A 20,697-nucleotide genomic window follows, 5' to 3' on the forward strand; every position below is an offset into this window, starting at 1 on the left:
ATGCAGGATTTGAATTCTGGCTTGCCTGACTCTGTCTGCTGCTCTAGTCACTAGGCTGCTCCAGAGTGAGCTGCATCCTGCTCTTCCTGCCATGGTAAGTCACTGCTGTACTTCCTCTGTTCCTGAGAGGGACAATGGGCAGACCTGGTTTTAGGTACAGGTACCACATATCCAGGACAAAGAGGAGCTTGCCTCTGCTTACTTCAGGGCCTTATGCATGTGTTGCTTCAAGGGGGTGCCATTATAACTGTCTTCTGCTTCCCCCATCTATGCCACTAGGCATCTGCCTAAGTCTACATAATTCAACTGGCAGTGGTGCAGCACCAGCATGGCTGTCAAGACAGCAGCAGTGCTGCAATTCAAAGCCACTGTCAGCTCACCAGTGGACCTTTAAGAACCTGCACATGCTCAAAGCCTGCCTCTTTCCACCCTCCTCCAAAAGGAAATTTGCATTGGAGAAGGCAAGAAGACCTGCGAGGCCAACGTTGGAAGTCACGGCAGCCATTTTAAAGAAGATGCAACAGCTAGAGGATCAGCACTGACAGCGGGCAAGAAAGACTAGGGATCTTTCCAGCCCCGAAGACTCCACTAGACCACCAGGGTGGCTTCAGGTATGTGCCGGGAGGGCATCCTGTGGCTCGGGGGAGCGGGGAGGAGGTCTGGCATAGGTAGGTGGGTGGGAGGGAGGGGAGAGAAGGATACTGTAAAAAAAAAAAATCAAGGTAATATCTGTGCCATTTGGAGGGGCTGGTTAAAGGGATACCCTAGTACTATTATATTTGTGCAGAGATTTTCTTCTCCTGGTAAAGGGCCACTAAACAGACATCATGTTATGAGAATCAGGTGCTCAACATTCAGTTTCTATCTATCTATTTATTTACTTATTTATGGCATTTTATCCCACATTAAATATGAATTAAATTGAAACCTGGGAGCATTTAAAATCTTGGGTTTTTTTTCTTGTGCCTACATGAAAACAAAAAAAGATGGCATGTAGGAACTTGCTCCTTTTGCTTTGTGGAATGCAGTGATATATTATAAAAATGCACTTGCCTTTTTTTTTATTACTATTTCACAGAGAAGGTATTGATTAATGAGGGATGGGTTTCCTTTGCGCAGAACTGTCCAGAGTCAGTCTGACGCCTATGTTTACTAAGGTGCGCTATAGGCGCATCAGCGGTTTTAACGTGCGTTAATGGTTTACACACGTTAAATGATAACGCGCCCATAGAAATGTATGGGCACGTTAGCGTTTAACGTGCCTTAACTTTAAAGGTGCATTACAAACGCTAACACACCTTAGTAAACATAACCCTAAATGTGCCAACATTGTCCAGTCCAGCATACTATTATGTTCAGTGGAAAATAAATCTGTTGGCCCAGGCTGCTTGCTAAATGAATATTCAATCACTGTTTCATTATTGCTACCAAGTATGACATATTAAGGGGATTTGTTTTAATTCATTTATCCAGTCCTTACATGCACATGGGTTTGCTTTTTAAACCCAAAGGTTTCCTATGATAGCATTGTGCATATTTTAATTAGTTTTTCTGTACAAGTTTTGCTTTATTTGGCATTATTTGAAATAAAAAAATGATTAAAACACAAATCCGGGCTAAAGGACTACCTGTTTGATGCTGCTTTCGACTCCTGACTTGTTACTTTTATCTTATCCTTGTGTCCTTCTGTCTGTCCTTCCCTTATCCTTATTGATCCTGTCTGTCGTGATTTAGATTGTAAGCTCTTTTGAGCAGGGATTGTCTTTCTTCATGTTCAATTGTAAAGGGCTGCGTACAACTGGTAGCGCTATAGAAGTGATTTATAGTATCAGTTAAAACACATTTTGTCAACAAGGGGCGGGGCTAGGTGGAACGGGGGGGGGGGGGGGGGAGCACCAAACAGGTCTGCACAGGGCACTGCAATTGCTAAGACCAGCCCTGCAGCCTCACACTCTGAGAGGTATATATTCACTGTGCCTGGAAATTTTTGTCACACAAAAATTTAATCACAGCTTTATCTTTGTTGCTAAACGCCATTTTGCTAAAATGGATCTTAATGGTCACTTCCTGAATGACATGATTTTGAAAACAGGGATCATCCAATTTTTTCAGCATTTTGCAGTAACATCTATCAATAATAAAAATTTATTACATAATAGTACATTTGTTTTTGGGTCATTTGGAAAAAAATTTTTTTTTCCAAACACCATCATAGATAGAACGAGGTTCTTCCCTGATGGTTCTCTTCTGGCTTTTCCTTGTCATTTAGCTGTGCACTGGAAAATGGAAAATGTACCAATAAAACCAAGCCTGAGCAGTTGGCATTCATCAACTTATTTATCTTAAGGAAATAATCAGCATATGGAGATATATTGACTTTATTTTTGACTTTTCTGTTAGTTTTATTGTAATTATGTTATGTTGATGAATCTATTGTATTTGTTTTTATGTGATTTTATGTGTGTTTTTTTGTTTGTCGCCCTGGATAAGGGTGGGTTATAAGTAATAAATCCAATCCAATATTTACCAATATTCTGCAAACTATGTGATAATTAATGAGGGAAGAAGAGCAGGGGTAGTACCTGGCTGGAAGTATGAGAAGTCCGGCAGTGTTGGAGGAGGAGTTCTGATTGGGTGAAGCCACTAACAATGTTCGTTGGCCCCCTGACATCATTATGCAGGGCCAACATTGGGAGATATAGCATGTCTAAACTGCCTGTTCCCCTGGGAGAAGAGCAGAAGCATATCTGGCTGAAAGCGCATGAGGTCCAGCAGTGATGGAGGAGGAATTCTGACCTGGTGAAACTGCGCAGAACACATATCGGTCTGCTGGTGTCATCAAGCAGGGCTGATGTCAGGAGATAAGAGCGTGCTCAGACTGTGGCGTGTGGCCTCAGGGGCATACCCAAAGGGAAATGCCCATTTGAAAGCCAGGTGGAGCCAGAAAACTTACATCACATTTTAGTCTTGTGGACTTTGCTACTTTCAGGTACTGCATTTTGAGACGTGGAGATGGGAGGTTATTTATTTATTTATAACATTTGTATCCCACATTTTCCCACCTATTTGCAGGCTCAATGTGGCTTACATAGTTCCGTAAGTGGTGATTACCAGTTCCGGAGAGGAGGTTAAGTCTCTCTAGTTTGGTTGGTTCTCTGGGAGCAACAGACCCCGTGGATAAATATGTTGTTTTGTTGAAGGGTGAGACTCCATTACCAGGTCTTGACCCCAGGACTTCTGAGTTTTGGAGATAGGCCTCTCCCACTCCGCCGAACACTTCTTAACTTCTCTTAGGGCCATGTTTTCCTCTGTTGGTTCCTATCCCTTAGAAGTATGCGGACATTCTAGGCCTCTACAGCCTCCAACCCCCGAAAAGAGTTGTAAGTGTTCCTATGTCTAAAGCAGTTTCTTATTCAGCTTCGGCAGAGCTTGCGGTGGATGGAGAACCTCCTCAGAGGTGTCTCTTCTTGATGTTTGGAGGATGATCAGAAGAATGGAGGAGATGCTGAAGGACCCAGTATCTCAACTATGTGAATGTTTGCAGTAGATGATTGTTAAGATGGAGGATATGGGTGTTAAATCGTCTAGTTTAGAGTGTTATCTGGGTCCCATGAATCTCAACTTGTAACTTTGCAAGCAGCTGGGAACAAAGAGAGTCTGGCTCTTCATAAACAACTGGAGACTTTGGGGAACCAATTTAAAGTGAATTTTCCTACTTGTCACCAGACATATTGCTAAGGAAATATTTTAAGGAAGTGTTATCAATATCAGATTCTGGCAATCTAAGTATTTCTAATTGTAATTATTTGCCTTCTAATGGAGAATATGGAAGGGGATCTTAGGATCTATTGTCTGTAACTGATTCCTTTAATATAACAACATTCTTGAAGACAACCCAAGTGGCCATATTATCATGTGTCACACTCCTGACTGGTGTTAAAAGCTTATTTTAAGGAGAATAAGATTTTTGTTTTGTGTTAAAAATTTCAAGTATTTCCTGATGTGGGAACGTCCACACAATTATGAAGGAAATCATTTCTTCATTTAAAATTGAGAGTGCCTGCACTGGGCGATATTTTCTTTTTGAAATTCCCCAAGTGTTTGACGAAGGGGCACTTTTACTACGCTGCGTTAGATACTGTCTGCCTAACGCAGCAAAAACAGCCTAATGCAGGACACGCTAAAGTTTTCTTTGTTAGTCTTGCCACCTGCGTGCGCTAAGCACATGTGCCCTGATATTCAGACCGCGGGAGATAGCCAGGCTGTCTCCCATAGTCAGCGCTGAAAAATTCTAGACCTAGTCCTTAGGAGTGGAGGAGTAGCCTAGTGGTTAGTGCAGTGGACTTTGATCCTGGGGAACTGGGTTCGATTCCCACTGCAGCTCCTTGTGACTCTGGGCAAGTCACTTAACCCTCCATTTCCCCTGGTACAAAATAAGTACCTGAATATATGTAAACAGCTTTGACTGTAGGTTGCAAAAACCACAGAAAGGCGGTATATCAAGTCCCATTTCCCTTTCCACATTTGAGATTCTACATGGAATGTTGCTACTATTTGTAGATTCTACATGGAATGTTGCTACTATTGGAGATTCTAGATGGAATGTTGCTACTATTGAGATTCTGTTGCTACTATTTGAGATTCTACATGGAATGTTGCTATTGCACTAGCAACATTTCATGTAGAAGTCTGCCCTTGCAGATCAGCAACGCGGCCGTGCAGGCTTCTGTTTGAGTCTGACGTCCTAAGCCTGCGCGGCCGCATTACTGATTTGAAAGGGCAGTCTTCTACATGGAATGTTGCTAGTGGAGGAGTAGCCTAGTGGTTAGTGCAGTGGACTTTGATCCTGGGGAACTGAGTTCGATTCCCACTGCAGCTCCTTGTGACTCTGGGCAAGTCACTTAACCCTCCATTGCCCCTGGTACAAAATAAGTACCTGAATATATGTAAACCACTTTGAATGTAGTTGCAAAAAAAAAAACCTCAGAAAGGCGGTATATCAAGTCTCATTTCCCTCTCCCTTAGTGGAGCGCCTGATCTGGTGCCGGAGGTAATGGTGCTGGGGCCGCTGGATAACAATGATCATAATATGATCGGATTTGATATTAGCTTTGAAGTGAGTATACATAGGAAATAAAATACGTTAGCGTTTAACTTTAAAAAAGAAGACTATGATAAAATGAGAAGAACTGGTCGAAAGCAGTCTGTGTTCAAGTTTTTGCTGGTAACTTGCACAAGATTTCAGGAACACGAACGAGGGAGAGAGGAGAAGAAGTGATGCTGTATGCGTGTGGGGAGGGGGGGGGGAGCAGAGACATGCTGGACTCATGAAGGGGGGAAGCAATGCAGGGGGCCGGTTCAATGTGAACTAGCTGAGGGTGCCACAATCCCTTGAGCTGGCCCTGCAGATGGGACCGGTTTAATGGTCCTTATTGGCCTTCATGTTCTGGGTTTTTATGTCTCTATGGCTTATACTTCCACACATTTGGTCTTTGAACTGAATTAAATTCCACATTTTTGTAGAAGTCTGGATGAAATTCTGACCTGTTTATTGCATATAAACTGGGTCTCATTTTGCGGTAGGACACTTAATACTTTAAGGGCTTTCCACACTGCCTCTTCTGTACAACCCAGTTAGATACAAACCTCAGTGACGGTAAGTGATGGCGAGATCAGCTCTTCTCCTGAGCAAACTCTTACCGTGCCTGGCAGGGATGGAAGTTACACTGCCGGATCTGAGGTTCTGGACGCAGGACGTGTTGACAGTAGCTGTCATTCACAATTGTCATGGTCTTGTTAATGATCCTGGTGCAGGATACAATGGTTTTACGCCCACCTGAAAGAAAAATCAGAACAATGCTCAGCACTGCAGTTCAGCACTGTCTGCTGTCCTGTTAGCACAAGAATAATTTCTCTTTGTCCCTCCCTACCGCAAGAAACACATCGAAATCTACTCAAACACAGTGGTGTAGCTACGTGGGGCCTGGGCCCCCATAGATTTGGCCCTGGACCCCCATGCTGATAACCCTCTCGACCCCCCCTCCCGCCGTCGCCGTCCTTTGCTGGCAGGGGACCCCAAACTCCCCCCGCCAGCCGAGATCCTCTTCTTTCCGCAAAAGGCTTCCTTCTGTTTCTGACGTCCTGCACGTCAGAACGTACAACGTGCAGGACGTCAGAAACAGAAGGAAGCCTTTTGCGGAAAGAAGAGGATCTCAGCTGGCGGGGGTTGGGGTCCCCCGCCAGCAAAGGTAGGCGACGGCGGATTGGCGGCGGGAGGGGGGGTCCGAGAGGGTCGTCGTCAGGGGGGGGGGGCTAAAATGTGCCCCCTCACCTCGGGCTCTGGACCCCAAGTCTGCCTATGCCCCTGCTCGAACATATCTAAACCTGCACTACCCAAGCTGCAAAGGCTTCAAATACAAATCAACTTACGCATCCAGCTTTTCCTACATAAGCACACAACTCCATTGCCCCATGTAAGCCGCATTGAGCCTGCCATGAGTGGGAAAGCGCAGGGTACAAATGTAACAAAAATAAAATAGATACTATTGGAGATTCTACATGGAATGTTGCTACTATTGGAGATTCTACATGGAATGTTGATGTTGCTATTCCACTAGCAACATTCCATGTAGAAGGCTGTGCAGGCTTCTGTTTCTGTGAGTCTGACGTCCTGCACATACGTGCAGGATGTCAGACTCACAGAAGCAGAAGCCTGCGCGGCCACATTGGTGATTTGCAAGGGCCGACTTCTACATGGAATGTTGCTAGTGGAATAGCAACATTCCATGTAGAATCTCAAATAGTAGCAACAGTGGAGGAGTGGCCTAGTGGTTAGGGTGGTGGACTTTGGTCCTGGGGAACTGAGGAACTGAGTTTGATTCCCACTTCAGGCACAGGCAGCTCCTTGTGACTCTGGGCAAGTCACTTAACCCTCCATTGCCCCATGTAAGCCGCATTGAGCCTGCCATGAGTGGGAAAGCGCAGGGTACAAGTGTAACAAAACAAACAAAAAAAAACTCATTACCAAAAGCCTTGAAAACGACACAGGACCACCTAACCTTCCGGAAATCACTAAAAGCTGACCTATTCAAAAAGGTATACCTTGTCGATCCAACCTAAATGTCTGACCTCTGCGACACATCAAAATTAAAGTACGTAATGGACATAATCCAACTTCTCCGCTGCACATTTCCCCAAATGTGACTGCGCCACAAGAACTTTATCTTACCACAATATCACTTTGTATTTGTTCTCACCGGAGCCGGCAAACGCCTCCCGGTACTATGTAAGCCACATTGAGCTTACAGATATGTGGGAAAATGTGGGATACAAATGCAACAAATAAATAAATATAACCTGGGCTGCCTTCTGTCCCTCCCTTTTATGCCCTTGCTTGTTCCAAAGATTTGTATAAATCACTTAGATATTTTATTTTGATTGGCTATCATGGTGACATTATATATGCAGAGTGTCCGGAAAAAAAGGGACCCCTTACATAGCTTTAAAATACTCTTTACTTGTTTAAACATTTAGTATGAAGATACATGAATATAATGGGGGGGCTTTCTTAGGGGCCCTTTTATAACGATATGAAAAGGCCTACGCGCGACCAAAGTGCGCCAAATCAGCATTACTGCCCAGCCACTGTGTGTCCTGGCCAGTAATTACGAATGTAGCACACGCTGAAAAAATGCGGTACAGCATATTTTCTATTTTCTACCGCGTGCTGCTTACCCGGCGGTAAACTTGCAGTGAACGCACGCTGCAAGCCTACCACCCGGGTAGCGCATGAGACCTTACTGCTAAGTCAATGGGTGGCGGTGAGGTCTCAGGCCGAAAGTGGATGCGTGCTGGTTTTTACTTTTCTGCACGTCCATTTTCCGGCCCCTTAAAAACAGGGGCATAGCCAGACTTCAGCGGGAGGGGGGTCCACAGCCCAAGGTGAGGGGGCACATTTTAGCCCTCCCCACCATTGCCGACCCCCCTGCCGCTGTCGCCACCACCACCTACAACAACTTTGACCCCCCTGCCGGCGACCCTCTCGACACCCCTCCCACCGCCAACCCTCCCCCGCTGCCGCAGTCGCCTACCTTTGCTGGCGAGGGACCCAACCCCCGCCAGCCGAGGTCCTCTTCTTCTGGTGCAAGGCTTCGTTATGTTTTTGTGCAGGACGTCAGACTCAGAAACTGAACGATGCCTTGAGCCGGAAGAAGAGGACCTCAGCTGGTGGGGGTTGGGATCCCCCGCCAGCAAAGGTAGGCGACAGCGGCGGCGGGAGGGGGATCGAGAGGGTCATCGGCAGGGGGGTCCAGGGCCAAATCTACGGGGGCCCAGTCCCCCGTGGCCCCACGTAGCTACACCACTGCTTAAAAAAGGGCACTTTTCCAGGAAACGGCAAAAACTGGCTCAGCACACACCCAAAAGACGTGCTGGCACTGCCGCAGACCACTTTTTGCCGTGGCTTAGTAAAGGGCCCCTTAAGTTAATTCACAATTTCTGTTCAAAGTGTCCTCCTTCGACCTTGACATATTCAAGGAGTCTTGAACACCACTGAGCTGTTGGCTCAATGAATTCTAGAGTTTCGTTAATTAAGAGCTCAAGCTCGACAAACTGGAGGCTCCATCCTGTCGGAAAATAAAGAACTCAGAACTATTTCAAATTTCAGGCAGAAGTTTCCCGTTGCAGTAGGACATTTTGGGGTTATCTGGAAAATGTTGGGGGTCCCATTATTTCTGGATACTGTGTATACTGTGATTTCAGTGAATGTATTTGTGGCTTGAAGATGCAGGTTCTAATCCAATCTCCCACTATGTTCTGTGATTTTAAGCAAGTCACACAACTGTATTTTAGTGAAAAGTGCTAAGGAAACACAATTTAAATTTAAAAATCTACCATGTGTTCAGAATGTGGTGACACATTTGATTACTTTTATGGAAGATGCGGGATCATGTTACATCTTCGTTCTATGCTTTCCATTCGTTACCAGATGCGTTTCGGATGAATTTTAAGTTGTTTGCTGTTTAGGGTGCTTCATGGTAAAGGAGCTCAGCGTTCGAAGACCCTATTGCAGCCCTATCAACCTGCGTGTATGTTGAGATCCAGCAGTGGTACTAATTTGGCATTACCCCTCCACAAGGGGGTTTACAGTGGACTCAGGCTGCTTGTTTTTCTGCTGCGGTGCCAGGGTTCTGGAATAAATTTCCTGAGGACTTTAAGGTGGGTAGAGATTATACAACTTTTCAGAAACAACTGATTTTTCTTCATATTCTGAGGGTTAAGATGGTGGAAGTTGGAGGGGGAGGGGTATATTGTTTGGTTGATATGATTCACGTTGTATCTTGTACCTGTGCTAATACTGTTTGGACTTCACTCTATACAGTCTTTAGCTGAAAGCTGCGGATTATAAGACACTGTATTAAATTAAATTTCATACGTAGATTTGCCTTTCAGAATGTGCTATTTACATTGATGGAGCTCTGTCATAGTAACATAGTAACATAGTAGATGACGGCAGAAAAAGACCTGCACGGTCCATCCAGTCTGCCCAACAAGATAAATCATATTTGCTACTTTTTGTGTATACCCTACCTTGATTTGTACCTGTGCTCTTCAGGGCACAGACCGTATAAGTCTGCCCAGCACTATCCCCGCCTCCCAACCACCAGCCCCGCCTCCCAACCACCGGCTCTGGCACAGACCGTATAAGTCTGCCCAGCAGTATCCTCGCCTCCCAACCACCAGCCCTGCCTCCAAACACCGGCTCTGGCACAGACCGTACAAGTCTGCCCAGCACTATCCCCACCTCCCAACCATTGGAGCCGACTCTGTGGGTGCTGTAGGTGCTTGAGCACCCCCAATATTGAGAAAATTCCTTGTATGTGTCCAGGGAGAGGTCATTTCCATTGGGCTTAGCACCCCCAATAATTTTGAAAAGTTGGCTCCTATGCTCCCAACCACCAGTCCCGCTTCCCACCACCGGCTCTGGCACAGACCATATAAGTCTGCCCAGTACTATCCCCGCCTCCCAACCACCAGCCCCACCTCCCGATCCTGACTAAGCTCCTGAGGATCCATTCCTTCGGCACAGGATTCCTTTATGCTTATCCCACGCATGTTTGAATTCCGTTACCGTTTTCATTTCCACCACCTCCCGTGGGAGGGCATTCCAAGCATCCACTACTCTCTCCGTGAAAAAATACTTCCTGACATTTTTCTTGAGTCTGCCCCCCCTTCAATCTCATTTCATGTCCTCTCGTTCTACCATCTTCCCGTCTCCGGAAAAGGTTCGTTTGCGGATTAATACCTTTCAAATATTTGAACGTCTGTATCATAGCACCCCTGTTTCTCCTTTCCTCCAGAGTATACATGTTTAGTTCAGCAAGTCTCTCCTCATACGTCTTGTAACGCAAATCCCATACCATTCTCGTAGCTTTTCTTTGCACCGCTTCAATTCTTTTTACATCCTTAACAAGATACGGCCTCCAAAACTGAACACAATACTCCAGGTGGGGCCTCACCAATGACTTATACAGGGGCATCAACACCCCCTTTCTTCTGCTGGTCACACCTCTCTTTATACAGCCTAACAACCTTCTAGCTACTGCCACCGCCTTGTCACACTGTTTCGTCGCCTTCAAATCCTCAGATACTATCACCCCAAGATCCTTCTCTCCGCCCGTACCTATCAGACTCTCCCCGCCTAACACATACGTCTCCCGTGGATTTCTATTCCCTAAGTGCATCATTAACAGAAATTGTTTTTTATTTGTTACTACCGCTACCAAAAGACCATCTGGTCCACCCAGAGTCGAATTACTGGTCAGTCTTGCTTGGGCAGTGATTGGCTGTGTCCCTGGTTGAGGTTTATTTTCTCTGCTGTATTGGAAATTTAGGGATCAATATTCACCCTGTGGCTTGCAAGCTGCTTCCAGTCGTGGGCTGACCTAAACCAAGCATTGAATATCCGAGGAGGTCCGCTGACCTGGAAGTTAAAGGGGCACCAGCTAATATTTAGACTGCTGCCTCGTTAACCTGGTGCTTAAAGTTAAGACAGCTGGGCCAATATTTAGAGTATGAGAGGAAGGCCTGGCTAACTCCCGTGCTAGACTGCGAGACTGGATATTGGTGACCGGCAATGAATATCCGGTTTATTTTTCTCCAGTTTAAACAAGTGGCCAAGCCAATATTAATCGCTGGCCAGTTATGATTAAACCAGCCAATGATCGGCCTGCTATTTTGGCGGCCCAATTTGGCTGGCAAACTTTAGCTGGCGATGTGCTAGAAAATGAAGATACATACCTGTAGCAGGTATTCTCCGAGGACAGCAGGCTGATTGTTCTCAAGACTGGGTGACGTCCACGGCAGCCCCAATGATCGGAAATCTTCCTAGCAACAAAAGTTTGCTAGAGCCTTCGAGCGGGCGCGCGCACTGCGCATGCGCGGCCATCAGCTTCCCACCCGTCGCGCGAGAGTCTCGTAGGTCGATAACAAAGCAAAGAAGGAAAAGACAACTCCAAAGGGGAAGCGGGCGGGTATGTGAGAACAATCAGCCTGCTGTCCTCGGAGAATACCTGCTATAGGTATGTATCTTAATTTTCTCTGAGAACAAGCAGGCTGCTTGTTCTCATGACTGGGGTATCCCTAGCCCCCAGGCTCACTCAAAACATAGTAACATAGTAGATGACTCATAAAAAGACCTGCACAGTCCATCCAGTCTGCCCAACAAGACAACTCATGTGTGCTACTTTTGTGTATACCCTACTTTGATTTGTACCTGTGCTCTTCAGGGCACAGACCGTATAAGTCTGCCCAGCACTAGCCCCGCCTCCCAACCACCGGCTCTGGCATAGACCGTATAAGTCTGCCCAGCACTATCCCCACCTCCCACCACCGGCTCTGGTACAGACCGTATAAGTCTGCCCAGCGCTATCCCTGCCTCCCAACCTCCAGTCCCGCCTCCCACCACTGGCTCTGGCACAGACCGTATAAGTCTGCCCCGCACTATCCCCGCCTTCCAACCTCCAGCCCCGCCTCCCACTACCGGCTCTGCTATCCAATCTCGGTTAAGCTCCTGAGGATCCTTTCCTTCTGAACAGGATTCCTTTATGTTTATCCCACGCATGTTTGAATTCCGTTACCGTTTTCCTCTCCACCACCTCCCAAACCGACTGTCGCGTCGGGTATCCTGCTGAAGGCAGTAGTGAGATGTGAATGTATGGACTGAAGACCACGTCGCAGCCTTGCAAATCTCTTCTATAGTGGCTGACTTCAAGTGGACCACTGATGCTGCCATGGCTCGAACACTATGAGCCGTGACATGACCCTCAAGAGTCAGCCCAGCTTGGGCGTAAGTGAAGGAAATGCAATCTGCTAGCCAATTTGAAATGGTGCGTTTCCCGACAGCAACTCCCCTTCCATTGGGGTCGAAAGAAACAAACATTTGGGCGGACTGTCTAAAGGGGCTTGTCCGTTCCAAATAGAAGGCTAGTGCTCTCTTGCAGTCCAATGTATGCAACTGACGTTCAGCAGGGTGGGTATGAGGACGGGGAAAAAATGTTGGTAAGATAATTGACTGGTTCAGATGGAACTCCGACACCACCTTCAGCAGGAACTTAGGGTGAGTACGGAGGACTACTCTGTTATGATGAAATTTAGTATAGGGAGCATGGGCTACCAAGACTTGAAGCTCACTGACTCTACGAGCTGAAGTAACAGTCACCAAGAAAATGACCATCCAGGTCAAATACTTCAGATGGCAGGAATTCAGTGGCTCAAAGGAGGCTTCATCAGCTGGGTGAGAATGACGTTGAGATCCCATGACATTGGTGGAGGTTTGACAGGGGGCTTTGACAAAAGCAAACCTCTCATGAAGCGAACAACTAAAGGCTGTCCAGAGATAGGCTTACCCTCTACACGTTGATGATAAGCACTAACTGCACTAAGGTGATCTCTTACGGAGTTGGTCTTGAGACCAAACTCTGATAAGTGTAGAAGGTATTCAAGCAGGGTCTGTGTAGGACAAGAGCGAGGATCTAAGTCCCGAAGTGGTGAACTGGATTAGGAACTGGTTGACGGACAGATGAATGAGGGTGGTGGTAAATGGAGTTCGCTCGGAGGAGGGAAAGGTGAGTAGTGGAGTGCCTCAGGGATCGATGCTGGGGCCGATTCTGTTCAATATATTTGTGAGTGACATTGCCGAAGGTTTAGAAGGTAAACTTTGCCTATTTGCGGATGATACTAAGATTTGTAACAGAGTGGACACCCGGGAGGGAGTGGAAAACATGAAAAGGATCTGCGGAAGCTAGAAGAATGGTCTAACATTTGGCAATTAAAATTCAATGCGAAGAAATGCAAAGTGATGCACCTAGGGAGTAGAAACCCATGAGAGACGTATGTGTTAGGCGGGGAGAGTCTGATATGTACTGAGGGGGAGAGGGATCTTGGGGTGATAGTATCCGAGGATCTGAAGGCGACGAAACAGTGTGACAAGGCGGTGGCCGTAGCGAGAAGGTTGCTAGGCTGTATAGAGAGAGGTGTGACCAGCAGAAGAAAGGAAGTGTTGATGCCCCTGTACAAGTCGTTGGTGAGGCCCCACCTGGAGTATTGTGTTCGGTTTTGGAGGCCGTACCTTGCTGAGGATGTAAAAAAAATTGAAGCGGTGCAAAGAAAAGCTACGAGAATGGTATGGGATTTGCGTTCCAAGACATATGAGGAGAGACTTGCTGACCTGAACATGTATACCCTGGAGGAAAGGAGGAACAGGGGTGATATGATACAGATGTTCAAATATTTGAAAGGTATTAATCCGCAAACAAATCTTTTCCAGAGATGGGAAGGCGGTAGAACGAGAGGACATGAAATGAAATGAGATTGAAGGGGGGCAGACTCAAAAAAGATGTCAGAAAGTATTTTCACAGAGAGCGGTGGTGGATGCTTGGAATGCCCTCCCACGGGAGGTGGTGGAGAAGAAAACAGTAACGGAATTCAAACATGTGTGGGATATACATAAAATAATCCTGTGCAGAAGGAATGGATCCTCAGAAGCTTAGCCAAAATTGGGTGGTGGAGCCGGTGGGGGGAAGAGGGGTTGGTGGTTGGGAGGCGAAGATAGTGGTGGGCAGACTTATACGGTCTGTGCCAGATCCGGTGGTGGGAGGCGGGACTGGTGGTTGGGAGGCGGGGAATAGTGCTGGGCAGACTTATACGGTCTGTGCCAGAGCCAGTGGTGGGAGGCGGGGCTGGTGGTTGGGAGGAGGGGATAGTGCTGGGCAGACTTCTACGGTCTGTGCCCTGAAAAAGACAGGTACAAATCAAGGTAAGGTATACACATGAGTTTATCTTGTTGGGCAGACTGAATGGACCGTGCAGGTCTTTTTCTGCCGTCGTCTACTATGCTACTATGTTAGGGCCTTGCTGTCACACCAGACGGCAAACCTCCTCCATTTGAAAGAGTAACTCTTTTTAGTGGAATCTTTCCTGGAAGCAAGCAAGACTCAGGAGACCACCCTCTGAAAGACCCAAAGAGGCAATTTCTAAGCTCTCAACATCCAGGCCGTGAGAGCCAGAGACTGGAGGTTGGGATTCAGAAGCGCCCCCTCATTCTGAGAAATGAAGGTCAGAAAACACTCCAATCTCTACGGTTCTTCGGAGGACAACTCCAGAAGAAGAGGGAACCAGATCTGACGCAACCAAAAAGGAGCTATCAGAATCATGGTTCCGCAGTCTTGCTTGAGTTTCAACAAAGTCTTCCCCACCAAAGGTATGGGAGGATATGCATACAGGAGGCCCTTCCCCCAATGAAGGAGAAAAGCATCCGACGCTAGTCTGTCGTGGGCCTGAAGTCTGGAACAGAACTGAGGGACCTTGTGATTGGTCTGAGTGGCAAAAAGAACCACCGAGGGGGTGCCCCACGCTCGGAAGATCTTGCGCACCACGCCTGAGTTGAGCGACCACTCGTGAGGTTGCAACCTGTCGGCCAGACTGTTGTTTACGCCTGCCAGATACGTGGCTGGAGAAGCATGTCGTGAGTGCGAGCCCATAGCCACATCTGGACAGCTTCCCGACACAGGGGGCGAGATCCGGTGCCCCTCTGCTTGTTGATGTAGTACATGGCAACCTGATTGTCTGTCTGAATTTGAATAATTTGATTGGACAGCCGATCTCTGAAAGCCTTTAGAGCGTTCCAGATCGCTCGCAACTCTAGGAGATTGATCTGAAGACCTGATTCCTGGAGGGACCAAGCTCCTTGAGTGTGAAGCCGATCTACATTTGGCTGAGGAATTTGGAAGGGACGTCCCAAGGTCAAATTCGAGCGAACTGTCCACCACTGAAGGGAATTGTGAAAATCAATAGATTGCTGGATTGCATCTCTAGATCCCATGCAGCCTGAAACCACTGGGAAGCTAGGGTCCATTGAGCTGATCACATGTGAAGACGGGCCATGGGAGTCACATGGACTCTGGAGGCTATATGGCCTAGCAGTCTCAACATCTGCCGAGCTGTGATCTGCTGAGATGCTCTGGCCAAGAAAACAAGAGACAGAAGGTTGTCCGCCCTCGCCTCTGGAAGATAGGCATGAGCCATCTGTGAATCCAGCAGAGCTCTTATGAATTCTAGTTTCTGAACTGGAAGAAGATGGGACTTTGGGTAATTTATGACAAACCCCAGTAGCTCCAGGAGTTGAATAGTCATCTGCATGGACTGTAGAGCTCCTGCCTCTGAAGTGTTCTTCACCAGCCAATCGTCGAGATAAGGGAACACATGCACTCTCAGTCTGCATAGTGACACTGCAACTACCGCCAGGCATTTGGTAAACACCCTGGGCGCAGACGCGAGACCAAAAGCCAGCACACAATATTGAAAGTGCTGCGTTCCCAGACGAAATCAAAGAGACTGCCTGTGAGCTGGCAGTATCGGGATGTGTATATAAGCATCCTTTAAGTCCAGAGATCAAAGCCAGTCATTTTTCTGAATCATTGGAAGAAGGGTGCCCAAGGAAGCATCCTGAACTTCTCCTTGGACCAGGTACTTGCTCAGGCCCCTTAGGTCTAGGATGAGATGCATCCCCCCTGTTTTCTTTTGCAGAAAGAAGTACCTGGAATAGAATCCCAGCCCTTCTTGCCCCGGTGGAACGGGTTCGACCACATTGGCGCTGAGAAGGGCGGACTCCTTAGGTGGTGAAGGATAGTCAAGGACCTCGAACATCTCGGCCCTGGGCTCATCCTCAGATACCATAGGGAAGGGAATAGCCACAGATGTTTCCTGCACAAAGAAGGAGAAAGAAAGACTCTCTGGGGGAGAAAGCTTCCTTTCAGACGAAGGAGTGGGATCAGAAGGAAGACCACAAGACTCCTCAGAACAGAAATATCTGGGATCCTCCTCGGTGTCGGACAATAGTTCGCGAACTGCAGTTCGAAATCGGGCCCATCTCGACTCCAAGGAACCACGTCCTCAATGACAACGTCGAGAAGTCGACTCCCGTGCCAGCGGCGATGAAGCTTCCTCCAGCGATGTCGACTGGAGTTGACCTGGGTGGCAGCCGAAACTTCCTCCATAATGCCGACTCCTCAGGGGTCCGCTCCCGATCTCCAAACTCTGTCTTGGGTTCTTCACAAAATGGTCCATTGGTCCAGGTAATGGGGAAGGTGGCTGAGAAGCTCGAACTGCCGTCCTTCCTCGTCTTTTCAGCATTTTGAATATCGTAGATTGTGAGTTCCTCTAACTTCCTAAGTGCTGGCAGCCATCTTGGAACCTGACTCCTGAGCCTACTAGTTCTTATCCATCACTTGCATTAACTTTCATCTTTCAACTCTATATTATAATGTACTCCATGTAAATTTTAAAATAGGTACCAGAAGTCCTTACAACAAAAGAGCGATTACTTATCTGCCCAAGCAGACCTAACACTGTCTCAGTCTTCAGATACCCAATACCTACTGAGACCTATCGGCATTTCGGTCCCACGGACCTGCTTTCGGGGTCTCTGCAAGTCGCCAAAATTAACAAAAGAAAAGGAAAAAGGATGTTTGACATTAATGAAAACGTGGGAAAACCTTACGCTCATGCCACCCACCTACTATTGAAGACATGTAGAAATTCTTACTCCAGGTTTAAACGTGCGGCAAACACCATCTGAAACCAAAGGCTGTGAGCAGAGATCTAAGAAGCTGGAGGAATAATAAGACTTGCCCAGCATAATGACGAGTCGATCACATGATCTACCAAGACTAGTGTCTATAGAAACTTAAAAATGAATAAACAGAAGAAGCCCTCACCTAAATAATGAAACAAATTATAGAACATTCACTGGAATGGAGGAGTAGCCTAGTGGTTAGTGCAGCGGACTCTGATTCTGGGGAACTGAGTTTGATTCCCACTGCAGCTCCTTGTGACTCTGGGTAAGTCACTTAACCCTCCATTGCCCCTGGTACAAAATAAGTGCCTGAATGTATCTAAACCGCTTTGAATGTAGTTGCAAAAACCTCAGAAAGGCGGTATATCAAGTCCCATTTCCCTGTCCCTTCCCTTAAAAAACCTGCATGGGAATGATATCTGAAACGTTAAAAATCCCAATTGCAGTTAAGGCCCTTAGGCATTATAGTCTTAAAAAAAAAAAAACCATATCCAGCAGCGTTCCTTGTTGCATAGCAACACATTCATATCTCCTCCTCTGGGCAAGGGAACCACCTTCTCCACAGCCACAAACATCGATTGATCAAGTGTGTGCCCCATCGTCAGGTAGTGTTCTACCAATGCAGCCTCTGTGTCTTGACATTTCAGTTTATTTATTTATTTATTTGGATTTTGCTCACACCTTTTTCAGTAGTAGTTCAAGGTGACCTACATTCAGGTACACGTACGCTAAAGGACATTTGCACATACTGCATAGATTGCCATGGAAGAACTACAATTAGTAAGCAGGGGCGTAGATTCTGTGGGGCCATGGGGGCTTGGGCCCCGGTAGATTTGGCCCTGGACCCCCCTGCTGACGACCCTCTCAACCACCCCTCCCGCCGTCAACCCACCTTTGCTGTCTGCTACTTTTGCTGGCGGGGGATCCCAACCCCCGCCAGCCGAAGTCTTCTTCCTTTGTTTTGTTTCTGAGTCTGACGCAGACTCACAGAAACAGAACGAAGCCCTGCAGATCGCAGTCCGACGTCAGACTCAGAAACAAAATGAAGGAAGAAGACTTCGGCTAGCGGGGGTTGGGGTCCCCCGCCAGCAAAGGTAGGTGACGGCGGGCGGGGGGGGGGGGGGGGTCGAGAGGGTCGTCGGCAGGAGGGGGTCAAAGTTGTTGTTGGTGGTGCTGGCGGTGGCGGGGGGTGTCAGCAATGGCGGGGGGGGGGGGGATGTCGGCAATGGTGGCGGGGGCTATTGTAGCCTTAGTGCCTGATAAGCAATGGCTTTTTCGATAGTTTTTTAGGAACAGGGATAAGTTATTCCTGGGCCTAAAAATAAATTTGTTTCCTGACTTCGAAAGAGACACAGAGAAGGCGGAAGCAATTTTTACTGTTAAAACCTGCCGTTCTCCAACTTGGAGGAATATTTTATTTAAGATTTCCTTGTAAATGCATCATACGATACAATTCACTAAAATATGTCTTTATGGATCCTTCACATTTAACATCATTCATTGCTTCAAAAAGATCTGAAGGAGTTTAATGTCGTTTTAATTCTCTGTTCTGTTCTAGGTGCTGATTAAGTTTGCAAGTTGTTTTTTCTTTTTTTTTTTTAATTCCTCCTCAATTTGTTTCTTGGAACCCAATTTAAGTGGACTTGAGTGTTAGCAATTATGTATATTATATTATACTAGTAAAGAGGCCCGTTTCTGAGCAAATGAAACGGGCGCTAGCAAGGTTTTCGTCGGCAAACACCCCTCCGCCAACCCCTTCGTTGTTGTGGCATTGCTCCGCCCTCAACGTCATGATGTTTGACGCGAGGGCGGGGCCCGTAGCGATTCCCCCCCCCCCCCCCGCCTCCCTCCCTGCCAACCCCTTGGTTGTTCTGCCATTGCTCCGCCCTCGAGGGCGGGGCCCGTAGCGATTTCCCACCCCCCTGCCAACTCCTTGGTTGTTCTGCCATTGCTCCGCCCTCGAGGGCGGGGCCCGGAGCGATTTTGGTGGCTTCACCACCACGAACCTTCGAACCTTTTGAAGGAAGTCAGGGCTTGGCTTCACTGACGTCAGTGTCCTCAGAACGTTGAGGGTGAGTTTTATATATATAGATACTTGAGAATTGTGATCTATATAACACTTCACCGGATCAAGTGTATAACCTTGAATATGATTTGAAATAGCTTAGCGCTATAAGAGATCAATAGCCTCAGTTTTAAAGTTTATCCGATGCATTCATATTTATCGTTTTTGATCATGCCTCGTTAGCTTGAGGAAGAAGCTTAGACAAATTCCCTTGTATTGTATGTACTATCTGGGTTTCTGCCAGGAACTTGTGACCTGGATTGGCCACTGTTGGAAACAGGAAACTGGGCTAGATGGACCATTGGTCCTGAGCCAGTATGCTGTTCTTATGCTATGTTCTTACTTTTTTCTCATTCCTTTCTTTCTTTGTGATAATTCCTTCATTTACTATAATAATTGCTACTGAATCAACTTCTTTTCTCTAACTGATGGTATTGTAAACCGCTTACATTAAACGGCGTAGTTTTTTATCGGCATGAATCTGCCTCTCTTATGCATTAAAGCAGACAGACGCCTTACCTCCCCCACACTGCACGCTGCAGCCCTCCCATCCGCTGTGGGTCCAGATGTAGAAGAATTCTGGCTGCTTCTGCGGCTGGCTCTGCGGGTCAGCGGAATGGTTCACGGGAATGGTATATTCATAATGGATTTCATAGTTCTGGTCATGGAACAGGAGCACCTGTTCAACCAGAGCAGGAAAAGACATTCAGACGCATTCCAAGAGGCAATGAATGAGCTGACATTTCCAAAAAATATTAATCTGATCCAGAACCTGGTCTGACTGCCAACAAAGTAACACTATAAATCACATTCAGTAGAACACAATCCCTGGTTTATGGACGTCATGTGGAAAGGTAAACTCCTTTTCTAGTCCAGTTACATGTTCAGAGCTACTCCGCACCACTGAGAGAGAAGACGGGATAAAGAACTGTCCTGTTTGTTCACCTTCTCCCATCAAAAAAATCATGTCAGAATTACCTTTTAATTCAAGGCACTTCAACAGAAGATTACAATTGGTTCAGAATACTGCGGCTAGGATAGTTACTTGAAGTATTCACATCAATTGCAAGGGCTTCCCTGTGGCTGAACCAGCAGCGTAGCCACACCTACTATTTTGGGTGGACCCACAGTTAAATTGGGTGGGCCCTTCCAACCCCCCCCCCCTTTAGCTCAGCATTCCTCTGTCCTCCCCCGCCCCCAAAGACCAGCATCTGTCCCCTCCTTGAATCTCATCAGTGTGCTTCAGAGGCAACCAGGTGGCCTCAGCGATTCATCTTCTCTCTGCCGCATCCCACCAGTGAGGAAACAGGAAGTGACATCCGCGAAGGAGGGACACGGCAGAGGGAAGCCTGCGGGGGCTGGTGTAGGTAGTGAATCACTGAGGCCGCTAGGAATAGGATACCTCTGAGGTACACTGGGGAGATTCAGGGTGGGATCAGATACCGGGCTGCTGGTGGAGGCGAGGGGAGTGAGATGCTGCTGTTGGATGGGCCCGAGACAA

The 20,697-nt window shown here is 47.1% G+C and overlaps 1 protein-coding gene across 1 annotated transcript in view; it reads right to left on the reverse strand.

The window, feature by feature from the left end:
- The window catches only part of LOC115459907 (A disintegrin and metalloproteinase with thrombospondin motifs 17-like), a 393,810-nt gene that overhangs the window by 34,598 nt on the left and 338,515 nt on the right, over positions 1 to 20,697 (reverse strand). Inside the window, exons 20-21 of the mRNA XM_030189734.1 lie at positions 19,716 to 19,875; positions 5,701 to 5,836 (exon numbers count right to left, since the gene is read on the reverse strand). Of these exons, the coding sequence (XP_030045594.1) occupies positions 5,701 to 5,836; positions 19,716 to 19,875 (296 nt within the window). The remainder of the gene's footprint in view (positions 1 to 5,700; positions 5,837 to 19,715; positions 19,876 to 20,697) is intronic.

Source organism: Microcaecilia unicolor, chromosome 1 (genome assembly GCF_901765095.1).
Source record: "Microcaecilia unicolor chromosome 1, aMicUni1.1, whole genome shotgun sequence".
In the NCBI taxonomy this organism is placed as follows: Eukaryota; Metazoa; Chordata; class Amphibia; order Gymnophiona; family Siphonopidae; genus Microcaecilia; species Microcaecilia unicolor.